General features: G+C 38.9%; 2 protein-coding genes across 2 annotated transcripts in view; both read left to right on the plus strand.

Annotated features, from left to right (window-relative positions):
• The window catches only part of LOC106140036 (phospholipid-transporting ATPase ABCA1), a 262,166-nt gene that overhangs the window by 147,015 nt on the left and 97,885 nt on the right, over window positions 1–17,266 (plus strand). The gene's annotated exons all lie outside the window — the stretch shown is intronic.
• LOC106140744 (NEDD8 ultimate buster 1) lies at window positions 1,957–17,241 on the plus strand. Its single transcript, XM_060950508.1, has 13 exons — window positions 1,957–2,203; window positions 4,248–4,507; window positions 5,465–5,565; window positions 5,897–6,003; window positions 6,519–6,676; window positions 7,701–7,897; window positions 9,652–9,776; window positions 10,191–10,354; window positions 10,847–11,015; window positions 12,247–12,336; window positions 13,288–13,405; window positions 13,941–14,019; window positions 14,399–17,241. The coding sequence occupies exons 1-13, from the start codon at window positions 2,000–2,002 to the stop codon at window positions 14,523–14,525; spliced, it is 1,899 nt and encodes a 632-aa protein (XP_060806491.1). The 5' UTR covers window positions 1,957–1,999; the 3' UTR covers window positions 14,526–17,241.

Genomic DNA, 17,266 nt, shown 5'->3' on the forward strand with positions numbered 1-17,266 from the left:
TGAGTCGTAGTGTGGCGTCGGGAATTCTGTCTCGAGCGAGATCGCGCATCCGTCGTAGTAAGTGGGTCGGCTTCTGGTCGCCTAGTTCCATTTCGGACAGAAGCTTTTGGAATTGCCGGCTGTCCGATTCTTCGTAGGCGGTGATGAGACGCTCTTTGATAGCCTGGTATGGGTTCGTCTCTGGCGGATTGTAGAGGAGGTCGCTGATTTGCTCTATATCTTGTTTTTCTAGACGAGCGATGACCATCTGCGCCATCTTTTGTTCACTCTTCCTTTGGTCGTGGGTGGCAGCCTCGAAACTGTAGAACCATAGACGTGGTCGGTCGCGCCAGAATGGTGGTATCCGCAGAGCGAGGGATATGTTGGCGATTTCGGGCTGGTTGTGGACGTGGGCTGGATCGGGCTGTGTGGACTGCGATGCGGCGGCGGCGGCGGCATTTGCGGCAGATTTTTCGGCGTCCATGATGATTCCTTCTTTTGTTGCAGTCGGGCAGAGATTCCGCGTTGAAATTTTCTTTAGGAATTTTTCCGCTGGGCCGACGAGCAGGGATTCTTCTTCTTGATGTTGTTCAGTCGGAGGTCACCAATTTGGAGAGAGAGAGAGATTCTCCAGGGTTTGTAGTAGTAGAATAATACTCCGTTTCCGAAGGTGAGAATGGAATGCTTTATTTACAAAAGTTGGACATATTTATATAAAACTATTTACAAAGGAAAATGCAAGGACGAATCATAAATACGGAATTATTACCAATGAAGAAGAGAGATTATTTTTAACAAATCAGAAATATCGAATTATAGCCAATGGTGTGATTGTATTTACAAGTAGAAATCTATCGAAAAGTTTTTGAGGATAATAAAATTGATTTGCATAGATTTCTGAGAATTTTGCATTGCTGTCTCTTGAGTCTGGATAGCTCCGTCTCGTTTCCGCTACACGTGTCGAGCTTGAGTTTCTGTGACGCCCGGTGCGGCCGCAGGCGCGCCGAGGGCGCCACGTGCGGTGTGCACGCGATGTTTGTTGGGCGAAACTTGCTTGCGTATAAAACCGTCTTGCTGCTTGCTCCCCGCCTCAGTGTTAATTTGAACTTGCGGCGTGAGGTCGCGCTCGTGATGCTCTCGCGAAGTGCAGTGTGTGCGTCGAACTCTTGACTTGTGTTGTTTCGGACGGAGATCCGATGGACAATAATGCAGTGTGAACAATTGGCGTGTGAAGATGCTGATGCTGCCTGGAAGAACTGCTGATGCACGATGTGTGGCATGTCCATGTGCACGCGCTCACAAAACAGTTCTTTTCAGAACTAGCTTCTTCTGGTTTCTGGGCAACGAAGTCGGCATGATATTAAAGTGCTTGATTTGTTTTATTCATCTCTTATATATATATGTATTATATCTATTATATCCTGGTAATGTTTTGGTAATTGAATGGTAAATATTGTGAAGGTAACTGTTGTTCTTGTTATTCGGTAAGGTAAGCTTGTTGGTAAGTATGTTGGTACTTGATGGTAAGTATGCTGGTAGCCACACACATATTGGATATATACAACCTCCGACACAATATGTAGCCGCAGTTCCCCAGGCATAACATCTTGCCTCGCGGAAGATTTTCCCTTTGGTGACGTTCGAGCCGAATCATCGCTTCCGCTACAAGCGCGAACTGGCAAAAGGTTATCATGCTTAATATTTCGCTCATAAAAACTTCTCAAAATTAATCAATATTCTGCCTAAGTGCAATATATTTTGTAGTAGTATTTTGCTCTAGGTACGATATATTTACATAGTCAATAATTTTAACAAGTATATCATTATGCCTTACCGTACCTACTTTTTTATTACTTCAGATACTTAAGATATATTAACAAAGAGTATAGATGTTTAAATAATTAAGTCGTATCATATATATAAAAAGCGAAAAAAGTTATCAAAAATGTTACAATGCTTACTTTAATTTGGCGCGTTTTCATGAAAGACAGTTGGCAACAGTGTTGTTTATCGCTTTGTAATGGTGATTAAATTGTCAGATGGCGATACAGAGTTTCCGCAACTCATTTTACAAAACAATATCTGTGGATTTTTAAATATGGGGGAGAATCTTCAGCATGAGGATCTTTTGATCAAATTGCGCGCTAAGTTGAACGAAGAAAAAGTGAAATTATGGGAGCCGCCGTACGTACTACCAGATAATGATGTTTCGCAAAGTTTTCAGGTGAATTTTTCTTTGTTTATCCTTATATTTTCCTCATGCATTTGTAGCGGGTACAATGATTCGGCTCGACCGCCACCAAAGGGAAGATCTTCCGCCAGACTAGGTGCTATGCCTGGGGAACAGCGATTCCAACTATCTTTTGTCGGAGGTTGTATATATGCTCCAATCCGTGAAATCTTTGTTTGCGCGATTTAGGTTTTTCGCTGTTTTTGACTGATAGCGTGATTTTATTTTTATGACTTGTGGCATATAGATGACGCCACACATTCTTTTTAGAATTCAATATTTATAACATAGGTACCTAATAAAAAAGTTTAAGTGTTTACTGTGTAACAATAATCATTATAATTATATTTTGTATTTTGGTTTGCAATGAGCCTATCGCAGATGAATAAGAAAATCACAAATGTTTCTTAGAAAAATTCACTTACCTTTTCTGATTCTATGAAATAATCATAAGTATGAAATAAAAATTAATTATATAGGTAACACTTTTAATTGTATAACATTGGTAAAATTACATACTCAATTAATTAATGTGATAATTAATTAAGTGGAAATGAGAGTGTTTAGGAGTATGATGGGTGTGAAATTGAGTGACTGGACAAGGAACAGCGTGATAAGGGAATGTTGTGATGTGAAAGAAGATGTAGTTACAGGAATAGAAAAGGGTATGTTGAGATGTTTCGGTCATGTGGAGAGGATGAATGAGAGCAGGTTGACTAAGCAGATATACAAGGAGAGTGTGGAGGGAAAGGTCGGAGTGGGAAGACCTAGACGAACGTATTATCTTGATCAAATTAAGGATGTCCTGGTAAAGGGTCAGGTCAAAAGTACCCGAAACCGCCGAGCTTTCATGAAGAGAGTTATGAATGTGGATGAAGCGAAGGAAGTATGCAGAGATCGTGGCAAGTGGAAAGAAGTAGTCTCTGCCTACCCCTCCGGGAAAGAGGCGTGATTTTATGTATGTACAGTAAAACTCCAATTATCCGAACTCCGACTATCCGAATCGCCGATTATCTGAATCAAATCAATCAATCCGAAAACGGTTGAAGACCGCAAAATAGCTTACATTGACGGAGATGTTTAAAAAACAATGATTTTTATTTCTAAACTTGTACATAAGTACATTTTATTTATATTTAAAACATGTGAAAATTTCATGTTTCTTTCATTTAATTCAATAAAAAAATAGTGCAATATCAAAACGTAGCTTTTATTCTCTCCAATGGCAATTTTTTTTAAAAAAATCCGATTATCCGAATATTTGGAATATTTGATTATCGGAATGGGTCCTGGTCCCCATTAATTCGGATGATTGGAGTTCTACTGTATGTCAATTAATTAATAAGAGCAGAAAAACTCAAATATTCTAAACTTAAAATACATTATTGTATAAAAATTGATTTTAACCTTTAGGTAGGGTTGCCATCCGTCCGGGTTTCCCCGGATTTGTCCTAGTTTAGAGGGCATCCGGGGAGCGTCGGGGAAGGTTTCATTTGTAGACCGGGTTTTAAAAAATAAATAAAAAAGGTGATTTATGACATTTTCAAATGTCTTTTATTGCATTGTATATGTTTAAAAGATCTTGTTGATGGGGTTTTCACGCGTCTTGTCCGGTTTTCCAAATTTTAGAGATGGCAACCCTAGTAGCACCCCCAGGTAGCATTCAGGTTAAGGTATATAAAACGATGCAAACTTTTTTGAGACTTCAATATTTTTTTATAAATTAGGGCTATTCAGCCTATTTTTCATATAGGCAGGGCTCGCCAGCATTCCTGTGCTGTATTCACAAGGGTCTGTCTAGTCTGTCTGAAGTAGTAAATCTGTCTAAGAATTTACTTCTTTTTTTAGGTTTCTAAAACAGATTTATTTGCTTGATAGCTTCTTTACCCCGAGTAACTTTAACTACATTTTATTACTAAAATAGATTTTTTGCACAAAAGCTACTTATTTTGACTGAAATAAAATTAAAAAGTTTATCATTCCTTTCCTCATTTCTTTTCATTATCATCAAGTTTAATAAACTATTTGTTGCCTTTAGGACCTCGCAAAAAAATATTCATCAGAGCTTGGAGTCGACCATGACGTCATCATCAATGCTCTCCACGAATTGCAATTGCATTCAATAGATCGCTCTAAAGCTAATGCTGAGTTTAAAGAGACAGGTTTCGCGACATTCAGAATCAAAGGGACTATAACTGGAGAGAAGCCAAAAGTTATGAAAGTACAGAAAAAACTTGATGCGATGGGTAGCGATTTGATAGCAGCGGTCGCAGAAGAGATGGGCGTGGCTGAGACTCGGTAAGTGATTTTTAAAATAACATAATTACTGGTTGCCTATTTTCTGCCCAAACCAAATAGTAAAAGATGTATATATTTCGTTTGGTGAGAAAAAACATTGGTGAGGAAAACTGCACATTCAGGCAACCTGGATGTGAATCTAATTTGGGGAAGGTTTACTTGAAAAAGGTTGCAGAGGCCACATGGGAGTGGCTTTGTGAACCTGACTTACCCAATTCAGGATCCATGGTCAAAGGCATACCTTGAGCTCCTCTCCATAGTGGTGAGGATGCAACCGGCACCAAAGCCAGGAGGAAGATTATGTTTGGTACCCATATGAATATTGAGTGACTGAATAAAACAAACAAACTGTAAAATATTCGTTTACATTTTAGGACGTAGTAACTAGGACGTCTATTACTTAACATAGGCCTAACAATGACTTCCACCTCACTCTGTTGGGGGTGACCTGCATCCAACTTTTACCCGCGGACTTCTTCAGCATATTTTCGCTCACTGCTGGTCATATGCCTCTCCAATATCTCTCCACCTAGCTCTATCAAAGGGTTTTTCTGGCCCGTGTGACCCTGGCATAGATTTTTTTATGTTGTCAGACCAGCCGGTTAATAGTCAACCAGAATTCCTGTTTTCTCATGGAGTAAAACAACATACATACATACATATGGTCACGTCTATATCCCTTGCGGAGTAGACAGAGCCACCAGTCTTGAAAAGACTGAATAGCCACGTTCAGCTATTTGGCTTAATGATAGAATTGTGATTCAAATAGTGACAGGTTGATAGCCCATCGCCTAAAAGAAGAGTCTCAAGTTTATAAGCCTATCCCTTAGTCGCCTTTTACGACATCTACGGGAAAGAGATGGAGCGGTCCTATTCTTTTTATATTGGTGCCGGGAACCACATGGCACAACAATATATGCATATATGGAGTAAAACAATTTAATTCTTTATCCACAGCATAAAACTGATATTCAACGGGAAGGTGATCAAGCCTGCCGCCACATTGGATGATCAAGGAATCAAGAATGGGGCTCAGATAATGGCACTCATCATGGCGAGTAAGTATTGGACATTTAGTTTAAGCAAAGTCTCAATGTTCCTATTGAAAATGTTTATAAGTATGATTATATGATGATATGATATTATTCTATCATTAAGCCAAACAGCTGAACGTGACCTATCAGACTAAGGGATAGGCTTATAAACTTGGGATTCTTTTAGGCGATGGGCTAGCAACCTGTCACTATTTGAATCTCATTTCCATCATAAAGGCAAGCAGCTGAACGTGACCTATCAGTATTTTCAAGACTGTTGGCCCTGTCTACCCCGCATGGGATATAGACGTAATTATGTGTGTGTGTGTGTGTAATAAATAAATAATACCCTCAGAAACACCAGAGGAAGTGAAGAAAGAAGACAACATGTATATGGAGATGAAGGCGACAAGAGATGACGCCAATCTGCTATCCCAGTATGAGGACGAGGAATATATGAAGGTGAGTCACGTGGTACATTTATGTCGTGTGGTTCCAGCCACTTTTAAAGGTGACTAAGATAATAGCCACGTTTATCTAATGCAGCTTTTTACCATGAGCCCATATAAGTAGGTTGGGTTCTCCTGCAGAGTCTTGTCTGAATGTCTAAAGTTTGTTAACATATTTTAAGGTTGCATTGGTTAGCCCTTAGTCGCCTTTTACGTCATCCATGGGAAAGAGAAGGAGTAGTCCTATAATTTGTTTTATTGGTGCCGGGAATCCCACGGCAATATATAGGATAATTTTTTTTATTAGCCCTTAAAATACAAAAATGGGGGGTGATAGTTACTACTGTTACATACAGTATGAAAATCAAGTTTCTTCCACTTTCACAGCTTAACCATTGGGTCTAGAGTCTAGAGATTTGAAATTTGGTACGCACGTTTCATGTCTCCCACGGGAGCGAGAATTAACGGGTATTTCTGTTTTACGCGGACGGAGTCGCGGGCGTTCTCTAGTTGTAACTATATTTCCAGTTGGAAGACCAGACAGGCAAGACCGTGGAGGTGGATCCCAACTCTAGACGGGCATTGCTGGTGGGCTTAACTCTTCACGAGCGAGGCCGAACAGCAGCCAGGCAGAAGGATTACCCACTAGCCCTGGTCTTGCTGTTGGAAGCTGATCGTCAACTTAGGTAAGTTAGTTTGTTTGTTTGTTTGTTTGTAAACTCTTTATTGCACATAAAAATAGATATAACAAAATCAGAACAGTTATTGAATATAAAAGAATATGTACAATGGCGGACTTATCCCAATCGGGATTTCTTCCAGTCAACCAAAATAAAAAGGAAAATCCATAGTCAAAGAGTTAGTTTTAAGTAAGTTAAGTTTTTTTTGGTTTTGCTATTAGAAGCTGATCGTCAACTTAGGTAAGCTAGTTTTAAGTTAGTTAATTTTTTTTTTTAACAAATTCGCTTTATGATACATACATACATACATATGATCACGTCTTTATCCCTTACGGGGTAGACAGAGCCAACAGTCTTGAAAAGACTGACTGATAGGCCACGTTCAGCTGTTTGGCTTAATGATAGAATTGAGATTCAAATAGTGACGGGTTGCTAGCCCATCGCTTAAAAAAGAATCCCAAGTTTGTAAGCCTATCCCTTAGTCGCCTTTTACGACATCCATGGGAAAGAGATGGAGTGGTCCTATTCTTTTTTTTTATTGGTGCCGGGAACCACACGGCACTGCTCTATGATCATAATCATTATGACATTGACGGCCTCTGTAGCGCAGCGGTGATACGCTTGTCTGTGTCATCGGAGGTAACCGGGTTCGAATCACGGTCGGGTGAGAAACGATCTTTCTCTGATTGGTCCGGGTCTTGGATGTTTATCTATCTAAGTGTTTATTATAAAATATAGTATCGTTGAGTTAGTTTCTTGTTTAACACAAGTTTCGAACTTACTTCGAGGTTAATTCAATCTGTGTAATTTGTCCCGTTTATATATAAAAAAGTAAGGTAGGTAAGTATTTATTTTTTTTAAACAAATTTTCTCAATGATGATGAAATAAAGGTACGTTACATGCGCTTTTGATAACTGTTTTATTTATAAATAGTATAATTCAACGCGAAAGTGTAAATCGGTTATTTTTTAAATAAGTTTACCTTTAAGCCAATTAGGGTACTTATACAATTCTATTTCTTACAAACAGCGAATGCAGGTCAGACATTCTCAAATCCGTGGACAACTGGGCCGTCCTCCAGCTGGACATCGCGTGGTGTTACCTCTGTCTGCAGAACCTGTCGTCCGCCACCGACGCGGCGGCCAGGCTGGCCAGGGCTGAGGAGTCCTTGAAGACCTTGTACGGGGAGCAGCATCAGAGGATGGCCGAGCTGAGAGGGACCATAGGTAGGGATATATATACATACATACATACATATGGTCACGTCTATATCCCTTGCGGGGTAGACAGAGCCAACAGTCTTGAAAAGACTGAATGGCCACGTTCAGCTGTTTGGCTTTCAGATGGAATTGAGATTCAAATAGTGACAGGTTGCTAGGCCATCGTCTAAAAGAGGAATCCCAAGTTAAGTCTATAGGTAGGGATATATATATCTAGTATTAGAAGCTGGCCAGAGCTGAGGAGTCCTTGAAGACCTTATATGGGGAGCAGCATCTGAGGATGGCCGAGCTGAGAGGCACCATTGGTAAGGACCTTTATATCTAGTATCAGAAGGCTGGTGGAAGAATGAGCCGTGTGGTTCCCGGCACCAATACCAAAAAAGAATAGGACCACTCCATCTCTTTCCCATGGATGTCGTAAAAGGCGACTAAGGGATAGACTTACAAACTTGGGATTCTTATTTTTAGCCGATGGGCCAGCAACCTGTCACTATTTGAATCTCAATTCTACCATTAAGCCAAATAGCTGAACGTGGCCATTCAGTCTTTTCAAGACTGTTGGCTCTGTCTACCCCGCAAGGGATATGGACGTGACCATATGTATGTATGTATGTATCAGAAGGCTGGCCAGAGCTGAGTAGTACTTGAAGACCTTATATGGGGAGCAGCATCAGAGGATGGCCGAGCTGAGAGGGACCATAGGTAGGGATATATATACATACATACATACATATGGTCACGTCTATATCCCTTGCGGGGTAGACAGAGCCAACAGTCTTGTAAAGACTGAATGGCCACGTTCAGCTGTTTGGCTTTCAGATGGAATTGAGATTCAAATAGTGACAGGTTGCTAGCCCATCGCCTAGAAGAAGAATCCCAAGTTTATAAGTCTATTGGTAGGGATATATATATCTAGTATCAGAGGTTGGCCAGAGCTGAGGAGTCCTTGAAGACCTTGTATGGGGAGCAGCATCAGAGGATGGCCGAGCTGAGAGGGACCATTGGTAGGGACCTTTATATCTAGTATCAGAAGGCTGGTGGAAGAATGTGCCGTGTGGTTCCCGGCACCAATACCAAAAAAGAATAGGACCACTCCATCACTTTCCCATGGACGTCGTAAAAGGCGACTAAGGGATAGACTTACAAACTTGAGATTCTTATTTTTAGCCGATGGGCCAGCAACCTGTCACTATTTGAATCTCAATTTTACCATTAAGCCAAATAGCCGAACGTGGCCTTTCAGTCTTTTCAAGACTGTTAGCTCTGTCTACCCCGCAAGGGATATGGACGTGACCATATGTATGTATCAGAAGGCTGGCCAGGGCTGAGGACTCCTTGAAGACCTTGTATGGGGAGCAGCATCAGAGAATGGCTTAGCTGAAAGACACCAAAGAAAATCACTAAAGACATATATCTAGTGCTTTTTGATTTCATATTCTTGCTTTCACCTGAAGCTTTTTTTTAATTAAGCGCTATTTACAAAAAGCGCCGAATTTAACGCCATCTAGCGACAAACTTACTTTCGAATTGATAATATGTGGGATCGAACCAACTTCCGAGGAATAGTTACGAAAAGGTAGGTATATTGTAACTAACTAACTAACTAACTGCTCCTTCAGTCAATTGTTTTAAGAATCGGCTGGACAAACTTTAAAAATCTCCAAGCATCAAAATTCACATGTATCAGCTTAATGAGCTGCTAGTGTGTTTAAAGTATATATATACAATAATATTAATTCAGATTTAATTTTTGTCAACAGCGACTGAACGAGTTCTGCTCATGAGGTTGTACCTCCTCCAGGGTATCGTGGCCTATCATCAGAACAAGCGAGCTGATGCCAGGGTCCTACTGGAGAAAGCTGAGTCTGAACTCAATTTCCTGAGGGTAAGTTATATATTCCATCATTTAGCCATACAGCTGATCGTGGCTTTTCAGATTTTTGGTAAAGGATATAGACGTAACTATATGTTTGTACTAGAAGCAGCCGGTGAATTCTTCGGAATAGAAAGTAGCCTTTATGTTATTCTGGGTCTTCAGCTACCTACATACCAAATTTCATCGTAATCGGTTTAGTAGTTTTTGTGTGAAAGAGTAACAAACATCCATACTGACATAAGTACTCACAAACTTTCGCATTTATAATATTAGTAGGGTGTAAGTCATCTTAATCATCCAGGAATTTCTCCCAAGGGAAAATGTATTGTGCGCCATCTCTGGTAGCTCGATCAACCGGGTACTTAAAAATGAAATGAAAATGAAATTAGCTAGCAGTATTATAGCACGCTCGCCTCCCCCCAGGTGGACGAGCGCGCCGTGTGCGCGCTCATGGAGCTGGGCTGGTCGCGCGGCGCCGCCCGCCGGGGGCTGCGCGCGGCGCGCGGCGACCTGGACCGCGCGCACCTGCAGCTGGCGGAGCGCCGCGAGCTGCGCGAGCGCGCGCGCGACGCGCACAGGAAGCTGCGGTCGGTGTGCATACACACACACACACACACACACACATACATACATACTGTGACGTCAATTAGTGATACCTTGTATCCAATTTTGAAAATTATTCTATACATACATATAAATAAATAAATAAATATATACGGGACAAATTATACTGATTGTGTTAGCCTCGAAGTTAGTTCGAGATTTGTGTTACGAGATACTAACTCAACAATACTATACTTTCATATGACCGTTGCTTACGTTTTTGTCCCTTGCGGGGTAAACAGAGACAACGGTCTTGAAAATATTGATGAAATCGAGATTGAATTAGTAACAGGTTGATAGCTCATCGCCTAAAAAAGAATCACCAGTTTGTCAACCTAACCCTTGATCGCCTTTTACGACATCCATGACAAAGTACGGAGTGAACCTGTTCTAAAATGCCATAAACCACACGACACATTAACACAATAGGAAAGTACCTACAAAACAAGATTCAACGTAACCTATTTATCTAACAGGCAACAACGTCGGCTTGGCTTATGCATAGACGGAACACCAGTGAAGGAGCAGTTGGTAGAAGCATTAGTGGGGATGGGATACTCTCGGCGCATAGCAACAGCCGCCTTGAGGAACTCCAACAACCACGTGGCCGAGGCTGTGCGGCTGATACAGGAGCAGCCGGAGACGGTAACTATACTAATAAGTCCCAATTAAGATGCTAATGTTATCGCATTCTAGAGCTAAAAGAAGACGCATTAGACGATATTTCAATGTAAATCAAAACCGGAATGTTTAGTCATGAATCCGGCTCGAAGGACCAATTTTGTGATTATGAGTATATTTGGTCTTATAAAAAGCCAGCTCGCTAAATTTGCAACAAGAAGCAGTTAGTAGAAGCATTAGTGGGGATGGGATACTCTCGGCGCATAGCAACAGCCGCCTTGAGGAACTCCAACAACCACGTGGCCGAGGCTGTGCGGCTGATACAGGAGCAGCCGGAGACGGTAACTATACTAATAAGTCCCAATTAAGATGCTAATGTTATCGCATTCTAGAGCTAAAAGAAGACGCATTAGACGATATTTCAATGTAAATCAAAACCGGAATGTTTAGTCATGAATCCGGCTCGAAGGACCAATTTTGTGATTATGAGTATATTTGGTCTTATAAAAAGCCAGCTCGCTAAATTTGCAACAAGAAGCAGTTAGTAGAAGCATTAGTGGGGATGGGATACTCTCGGCGCATAGCAACAGCCGCCTTGAGGAACTCCAACAACCACGTGGCCGAGGCTGTGCGGCTGATACAGGAGCAGCCGGAGACGGTAACTATACTCATTAGTAATTTTAAAGCTAAAAAAGAAACATTCGACGAGTTTTCGACGTAAATCAATACTGGGATTTTGAGTCTTTAATCCGGCTCGAAGGACCAACTTTTTAATTAGAGTATCATTGTACTCTTATTAAGGTAGGTCTCTAAATTTATAACAATGAGTTCCAAATATATGGAGATAGTCTGTCAGCTGTCTAGGTAGAACTAATCTTAATTATCTTTGCACTTTTATTAAGGTAGCTCTCTTAATTTTTTAACAGTAAGTTTCAAACAGTCTGTCAGCTATCTAGATAAAATTTAAATTGTTACTTCTCATACTTGTTAATAACACTAGTATTTTTAATAATTATTTTATTTTATTTGGAAAACATACAGTCATAATATCTTGTACAAAATCTCTAAATCTTAGTTACTTTAGACCAATTTACAGCTACTAAAACAGTTACAGTTGTCTAAGATATATATTTTTTACGACACATAATATTTATTAAGTGAATAAAGTTGACAAAATGTGACTTTTACAATGTATATACTATTCTAATAATAAATCTACCCAATTAAAAAATAAACATTTTTTTTTGTTTTTCAGCTTCAAGAGTCAGATTATTCCTCAGATGAGACAGAGACGCCGAGCTCTGAGGATTCTTTTGTCGAAGTGGACAATAAACTTCTCAACGAAGTAAGATATACACATTCTCTCCCCCTGGCTTTAGTCCCGGTATCATCCTCACCACTCTGGAGATATGACTGGGATATGCCTTTGACCATGGACCCTGGATTGGGTGAGTCAGGTTTTTACACGAAGCGACTCCCGTCTGACCTCCGCAACCTTTGCAGGGGAACCTAACCCGTATCGGATCGATCATGGTTACACATCAAGTTGCCTGAATGTGCAGGTTTTCTCACGATGTTTTTCCTCACTGTAAGAACTTCGGTTAGTATTCAAACTAATGTACTTTGAACTATTTGAACCATTGCTTCTCATTTTATCTATACCTTTCCGATCTGATCACCGACGCTCTCCAGGCACACTAATCCTACTACTATTATAAAGGCGAAAGTTTGTATGGATGTATGGATGTTTGTTACTCTTTCACGCAAAAACTACTGAACCGATTACCATGAAATTTGGTATGTAGGTAGCTGAAGACCCAGAATAACACATAGGCTACTTTTTATCCCAGAGTTCCCGCGGGATTGATAGGGTTTCCATGCGGACGAAGTCGCGGGCGGCCTCTAGTAATACATATAGCCACGTCTATAGCCCTGGCAGGGTAGACAGAGCCAACAGTCTCGAAAAGACTTGATAAGTTACGTACAGCTGTTTGGCTTAATGATGCAATCGAGTATCAAATAGTGACAGGTTGCTAGCCTGTCGCCTAAAAGAAGAATCCCATGTTTATAATCCTACCCCTTAGTCGCCTTTTACGACATCCATGGGAAAGAGATGGAGTGGTCGTATTCTTTTTCTTTTGGTGCCGGAAACCACATGGCACTAAAACATATTCTTACATTAAGCCATACAGCTGAACGTGGCCTGTCGGTCTTTAAAATTGTCGGCTCTGTCTGCACCGCAAGGGATATAGACTTGATTATATGTATATATATGTATGTATGTATGTTTTAACAGCTGGAAGGCATGGGCTATGACTCGAAACAAGCTGAAACCGCTCTGCGCATCGGAAGAAATAATTTCGACGAAGCTGTCACCATGCTGCTGAATTTTGACGGGAAAATTGACGATAAAGGTATTTCCTACGCGTATTTAAATATAGTGGCATGTGAAAAGATGTAGTTTCTGCGTGATTTGATGTATGTGTTTGTATGTAAAAAAAAGTATATTCGGGAAAAATTACACAAATTAAGTTAGCCGTGAAGTGTGTTCGAGACTTGTTACCTATATACCTTGCGGGGTAGACAGAGCGATGGGCTAGCAACCTGTCACTGTTTGAACACAGCTGAACGTGGTCTTTCAATCTTTTCAAGACTGTTGGCTCTGTCTACCCCGCAAGGGATGTAGACGTGACCATATGTATGTATGTATGTACAATCAGACCCAATTGTTGACTGGTAGATAATGCTGGAAGCATTAAGCCCACCAGTTGTGCTATACATTTGTATTTTGTTACGAAACAAAAAATATACGGTCGAATTGAGAAACCTCCGCCTTTTTTTGAAGTCGGTAGTAATAAAATGACACAACAAACAAATTTATGGAACAAACAAACTTGACGCCATCAAAGAGAACAAATAATTTATAAATCTAACAATTACAATTTTCAGATGCCAACTGTGCTAATCCATCTACAAGCGCGGCCTCGTCCACCAAGAAAAAGCATAGACAACACAAAAAAAATACAAAGTAAGTTTTTTACATACATATGATCACGTCTATATCCCTTGCGGGGTAGACAGAGCCAACAGTTCCGGTTCCCGGCACCAATACAAAAAAGAATAGGACCACTCCATCTCTTTCACATGGATGTCGTAAAGGCGACTAAGGGATAGGCTTACAAACTTGGGATTCTTTTTTAGGCGATGGGCTAGCAACCTGTCACTATTTGAATCTCAATTCTATCATTAAGCTAAATAGCTTGAACGTGGCCATTCAGTCTTTTCAAGACTGTTAGCTCTGTCTACCCCTACATACATATTGTTCCGTTGGGGAGTAGGAATATGATGAAAGTTTAGAAGACAATAATTATAATTGTTAGTTATTGATTCATTTAACCCACTACCAGGAAGGAGGAGTGCGAGGAGGCTCTCCACCGCTTATCAACCGCCATTCGTCCTGAAGATGACGATCATTTGGACACGTCTCTCGTCGAGGAAGAGGAATATTTGGTCCAATACAAGTCCTTGTTGTAAATTGTAAGATTCAGTCTTTGTGTATTTAGGGTTGCCAACAGTCCCCGAAAATGGAGATTTTCCCCCAAAAAATTACCAGAAAATTAATATAAATGAAATAGAAATGAGTTCGGCGTCCCTACAGAATTTCTGATCGAGATGTGGTTTTTTAGTGTAGCCTACTAGTAACTGACAAGGACTAAAAATATTTATTTCAAAAAATTGGGAGATGGAGATTTTCTCTAATTTCTAATTTTCATAAAAGAGGAAGCCTAGAAAAGTTTGCATTTGCAACAAGACTGTCTTAAGTGTTTATATTTTTTGTATACTTATGTTCTAAGTATACTATTTGGTACAATAAAATGTATTACTTACTAATGAGTAGGTATGTAGTTGGCAACCCTAGTTCTTATTAAGTTCATTTATCGTTTTTTGCAAGTGGTCATGGCTGTAAAGTTGGTAACACTCGCATTATTATTTTACCAATGTCATTTTTAAATTTAATTTTTTTACAATATCTACCAAACGAAAAGCAATATCAATGATATTTACGAATTATTGCGTACCTCATTCTAGTGCCATTTAAGCCCTGATTTCTTTATTAACTATGTAAGGCTGATCCCACACAACACTTCTCAATTTGAGTTAGTTTCCGCTTTCAGTTGTTTGAATAGTTTGGATTTTTTTTTCAAACATCCTTGGTTTACTTTTGGTTAGAATAGAATAGAATAGATTTATTTCCAAAATTGGATACAAGTAATTATAACTACTACCAAACCTTCCAAAGCGCATGTGTAGAAGAAGCGGCGGAACAAACTACACTGCAGCATTTTCATCGGACGTCAATTTACAAATATAGATCTCTTAAATCTAAATCGTGGACGAATGCACATTGTCTACATTAAAAAACATTCATACATAAAATCACGCCTTTTCCCGAACGGGTAGACATAGACATGACCACCACCACCCTTGGCTCTACCAACCTTCCGAAACCTTCCACCCTCGCAAAATCACGTTCGGGGCGCGCTGCATGCGAAATAATATTACCAAACTAGATGTGCCCGCGACTTCATCCGCGTGGAATAGTTTTTGAAGCCCTTAAAGATGAATAAATTGCCCCCGTTTTTTTTTTAATTTTCCATTATTTTTTCGCTCCTAATAGTTGCAGCGTGATGTTATATAGCCTAAAGCCTTCCTCGATAAATGGTCTATTCGACACAAAAAGAATTTTTCAATTCGAACCAGTAGTTCCTGAGATTAGCGCGTTCAAACAAACAAACTAACTCTTCAGCTTTATAAAATTAGTATACATTTATGTAGTGTTGTGGAAGAAGGCCCTTATTGTAATGTACGAAATGTATGTTGTAGCAATGTCTAATGTATGTAGTGATATAGTGATATTAAATGTTAGCACCAATCCTGCCATTTTTAAAACGAAACTAGTTGGAATCGTTGTACTGACATTATTTTTTTTATTAAAAATATAATTAAATAAAGTACACTTATATTTTGTAATAAAATGATTACAGTTCTTATCAAAAAAAAAAAAAAATTTGGATCGTAAACAAAAAATAAAAACTTGTAAATGTGTTGCGTGTGTTTGTGAAAAAAAAATACGTTTTCTTTATTATTAAATTAAAATAACTTATTATTTTTCTCATACATACATACATACATACATAAAATCACGCCTCTTTCCCGGAGGGGTAGGCAGAGACTTATTTTTCTCATCATCATTATTATATTATTTTTTTATGAATTAAAGATAATATCGTATTTGTTTGCATTTATAAATTGACTTTGTTTCATTTTACTCTTTCTTTTATTTTTTCTTAAGTACTAAATAATGTATTTTATTTTTAATTATCAATTAACATGTTTTTACACGCTTATAAATTTTAAATTGCATAGGTACTTTTACCTAAACCTAAACACAGACAATTATCTGCTTATCTTTCGTTAAAAGGTCAAATAATAAATAAAATTTTTAAAATATTTGTTTTCAATTTCAGAAAATAAAAACCTCTTCTAGTTTTAGCGAATAGCCTATAAATAATTATGTGAAAATGTTAAGCTCAATGTATTGTGTCTTAAATGTATTTTGGTGTGCTATTAATAATTAATTGTATGACTGTATTGATTACAACGGTAAACTCATGGAAATATAAACAGCCTGGAAATGACACTTAAAGCAAGCTTCAAATGGGTGAAAATATATAGGAATCAGTCTCTTCAAGACTGTTGACTCTGTCTATCCCGCAAGGTATATAGACGTGACTATATGTATATGTATGTTATGTAAGTAAAAGGATTTGTAATCTGCCCTGTTCAAGTAACTCTCCTCTTAGTCATTCAATGGTTGACTGGAAGAGATCCCTAAATGGGATAAGTCCGCCATTTGTATATTTTGTTTTACCAATTTACTGTATATTTGTGTTCTTTCGTAATATCTATATAATTATAGATATTACGAACAAAAATACTTTGAAATTGTTTCGTAAGAGTAAAATACGGTTTCGGAATTAATAAAAGAAATGTTTTTTTTTTTCCAAAATGAGACAGATTTTCAGTTTGATTTCCAAGGTTCTTTATATTTCCATAGTATGACTTTAAAAGTATAAATATAATATTTTGTGTGTTTTAACTATGTATATGTGTACCTACAAGTGTGTTTTATGTAAATGAGACTTTTTGTAATGATTGTGAAATAAAAACAAAATTTTTTATACATTTATTGCGAGTTTTATTTGCAAATATAT

Source organism: Amyelois transitella, chromosome 21 (assembly GCF_032362555.1).
Source record: "Amyelois transitella isolate CPQ chromosome 21, ilAmyTran1.1, whole genome shotgun sequence".
NCBI lineage: Eukaryota > Metazoa > Arthropoda > Insecta > Lepidoptera > Pyralidae > Amyelois > Amyelois transitella.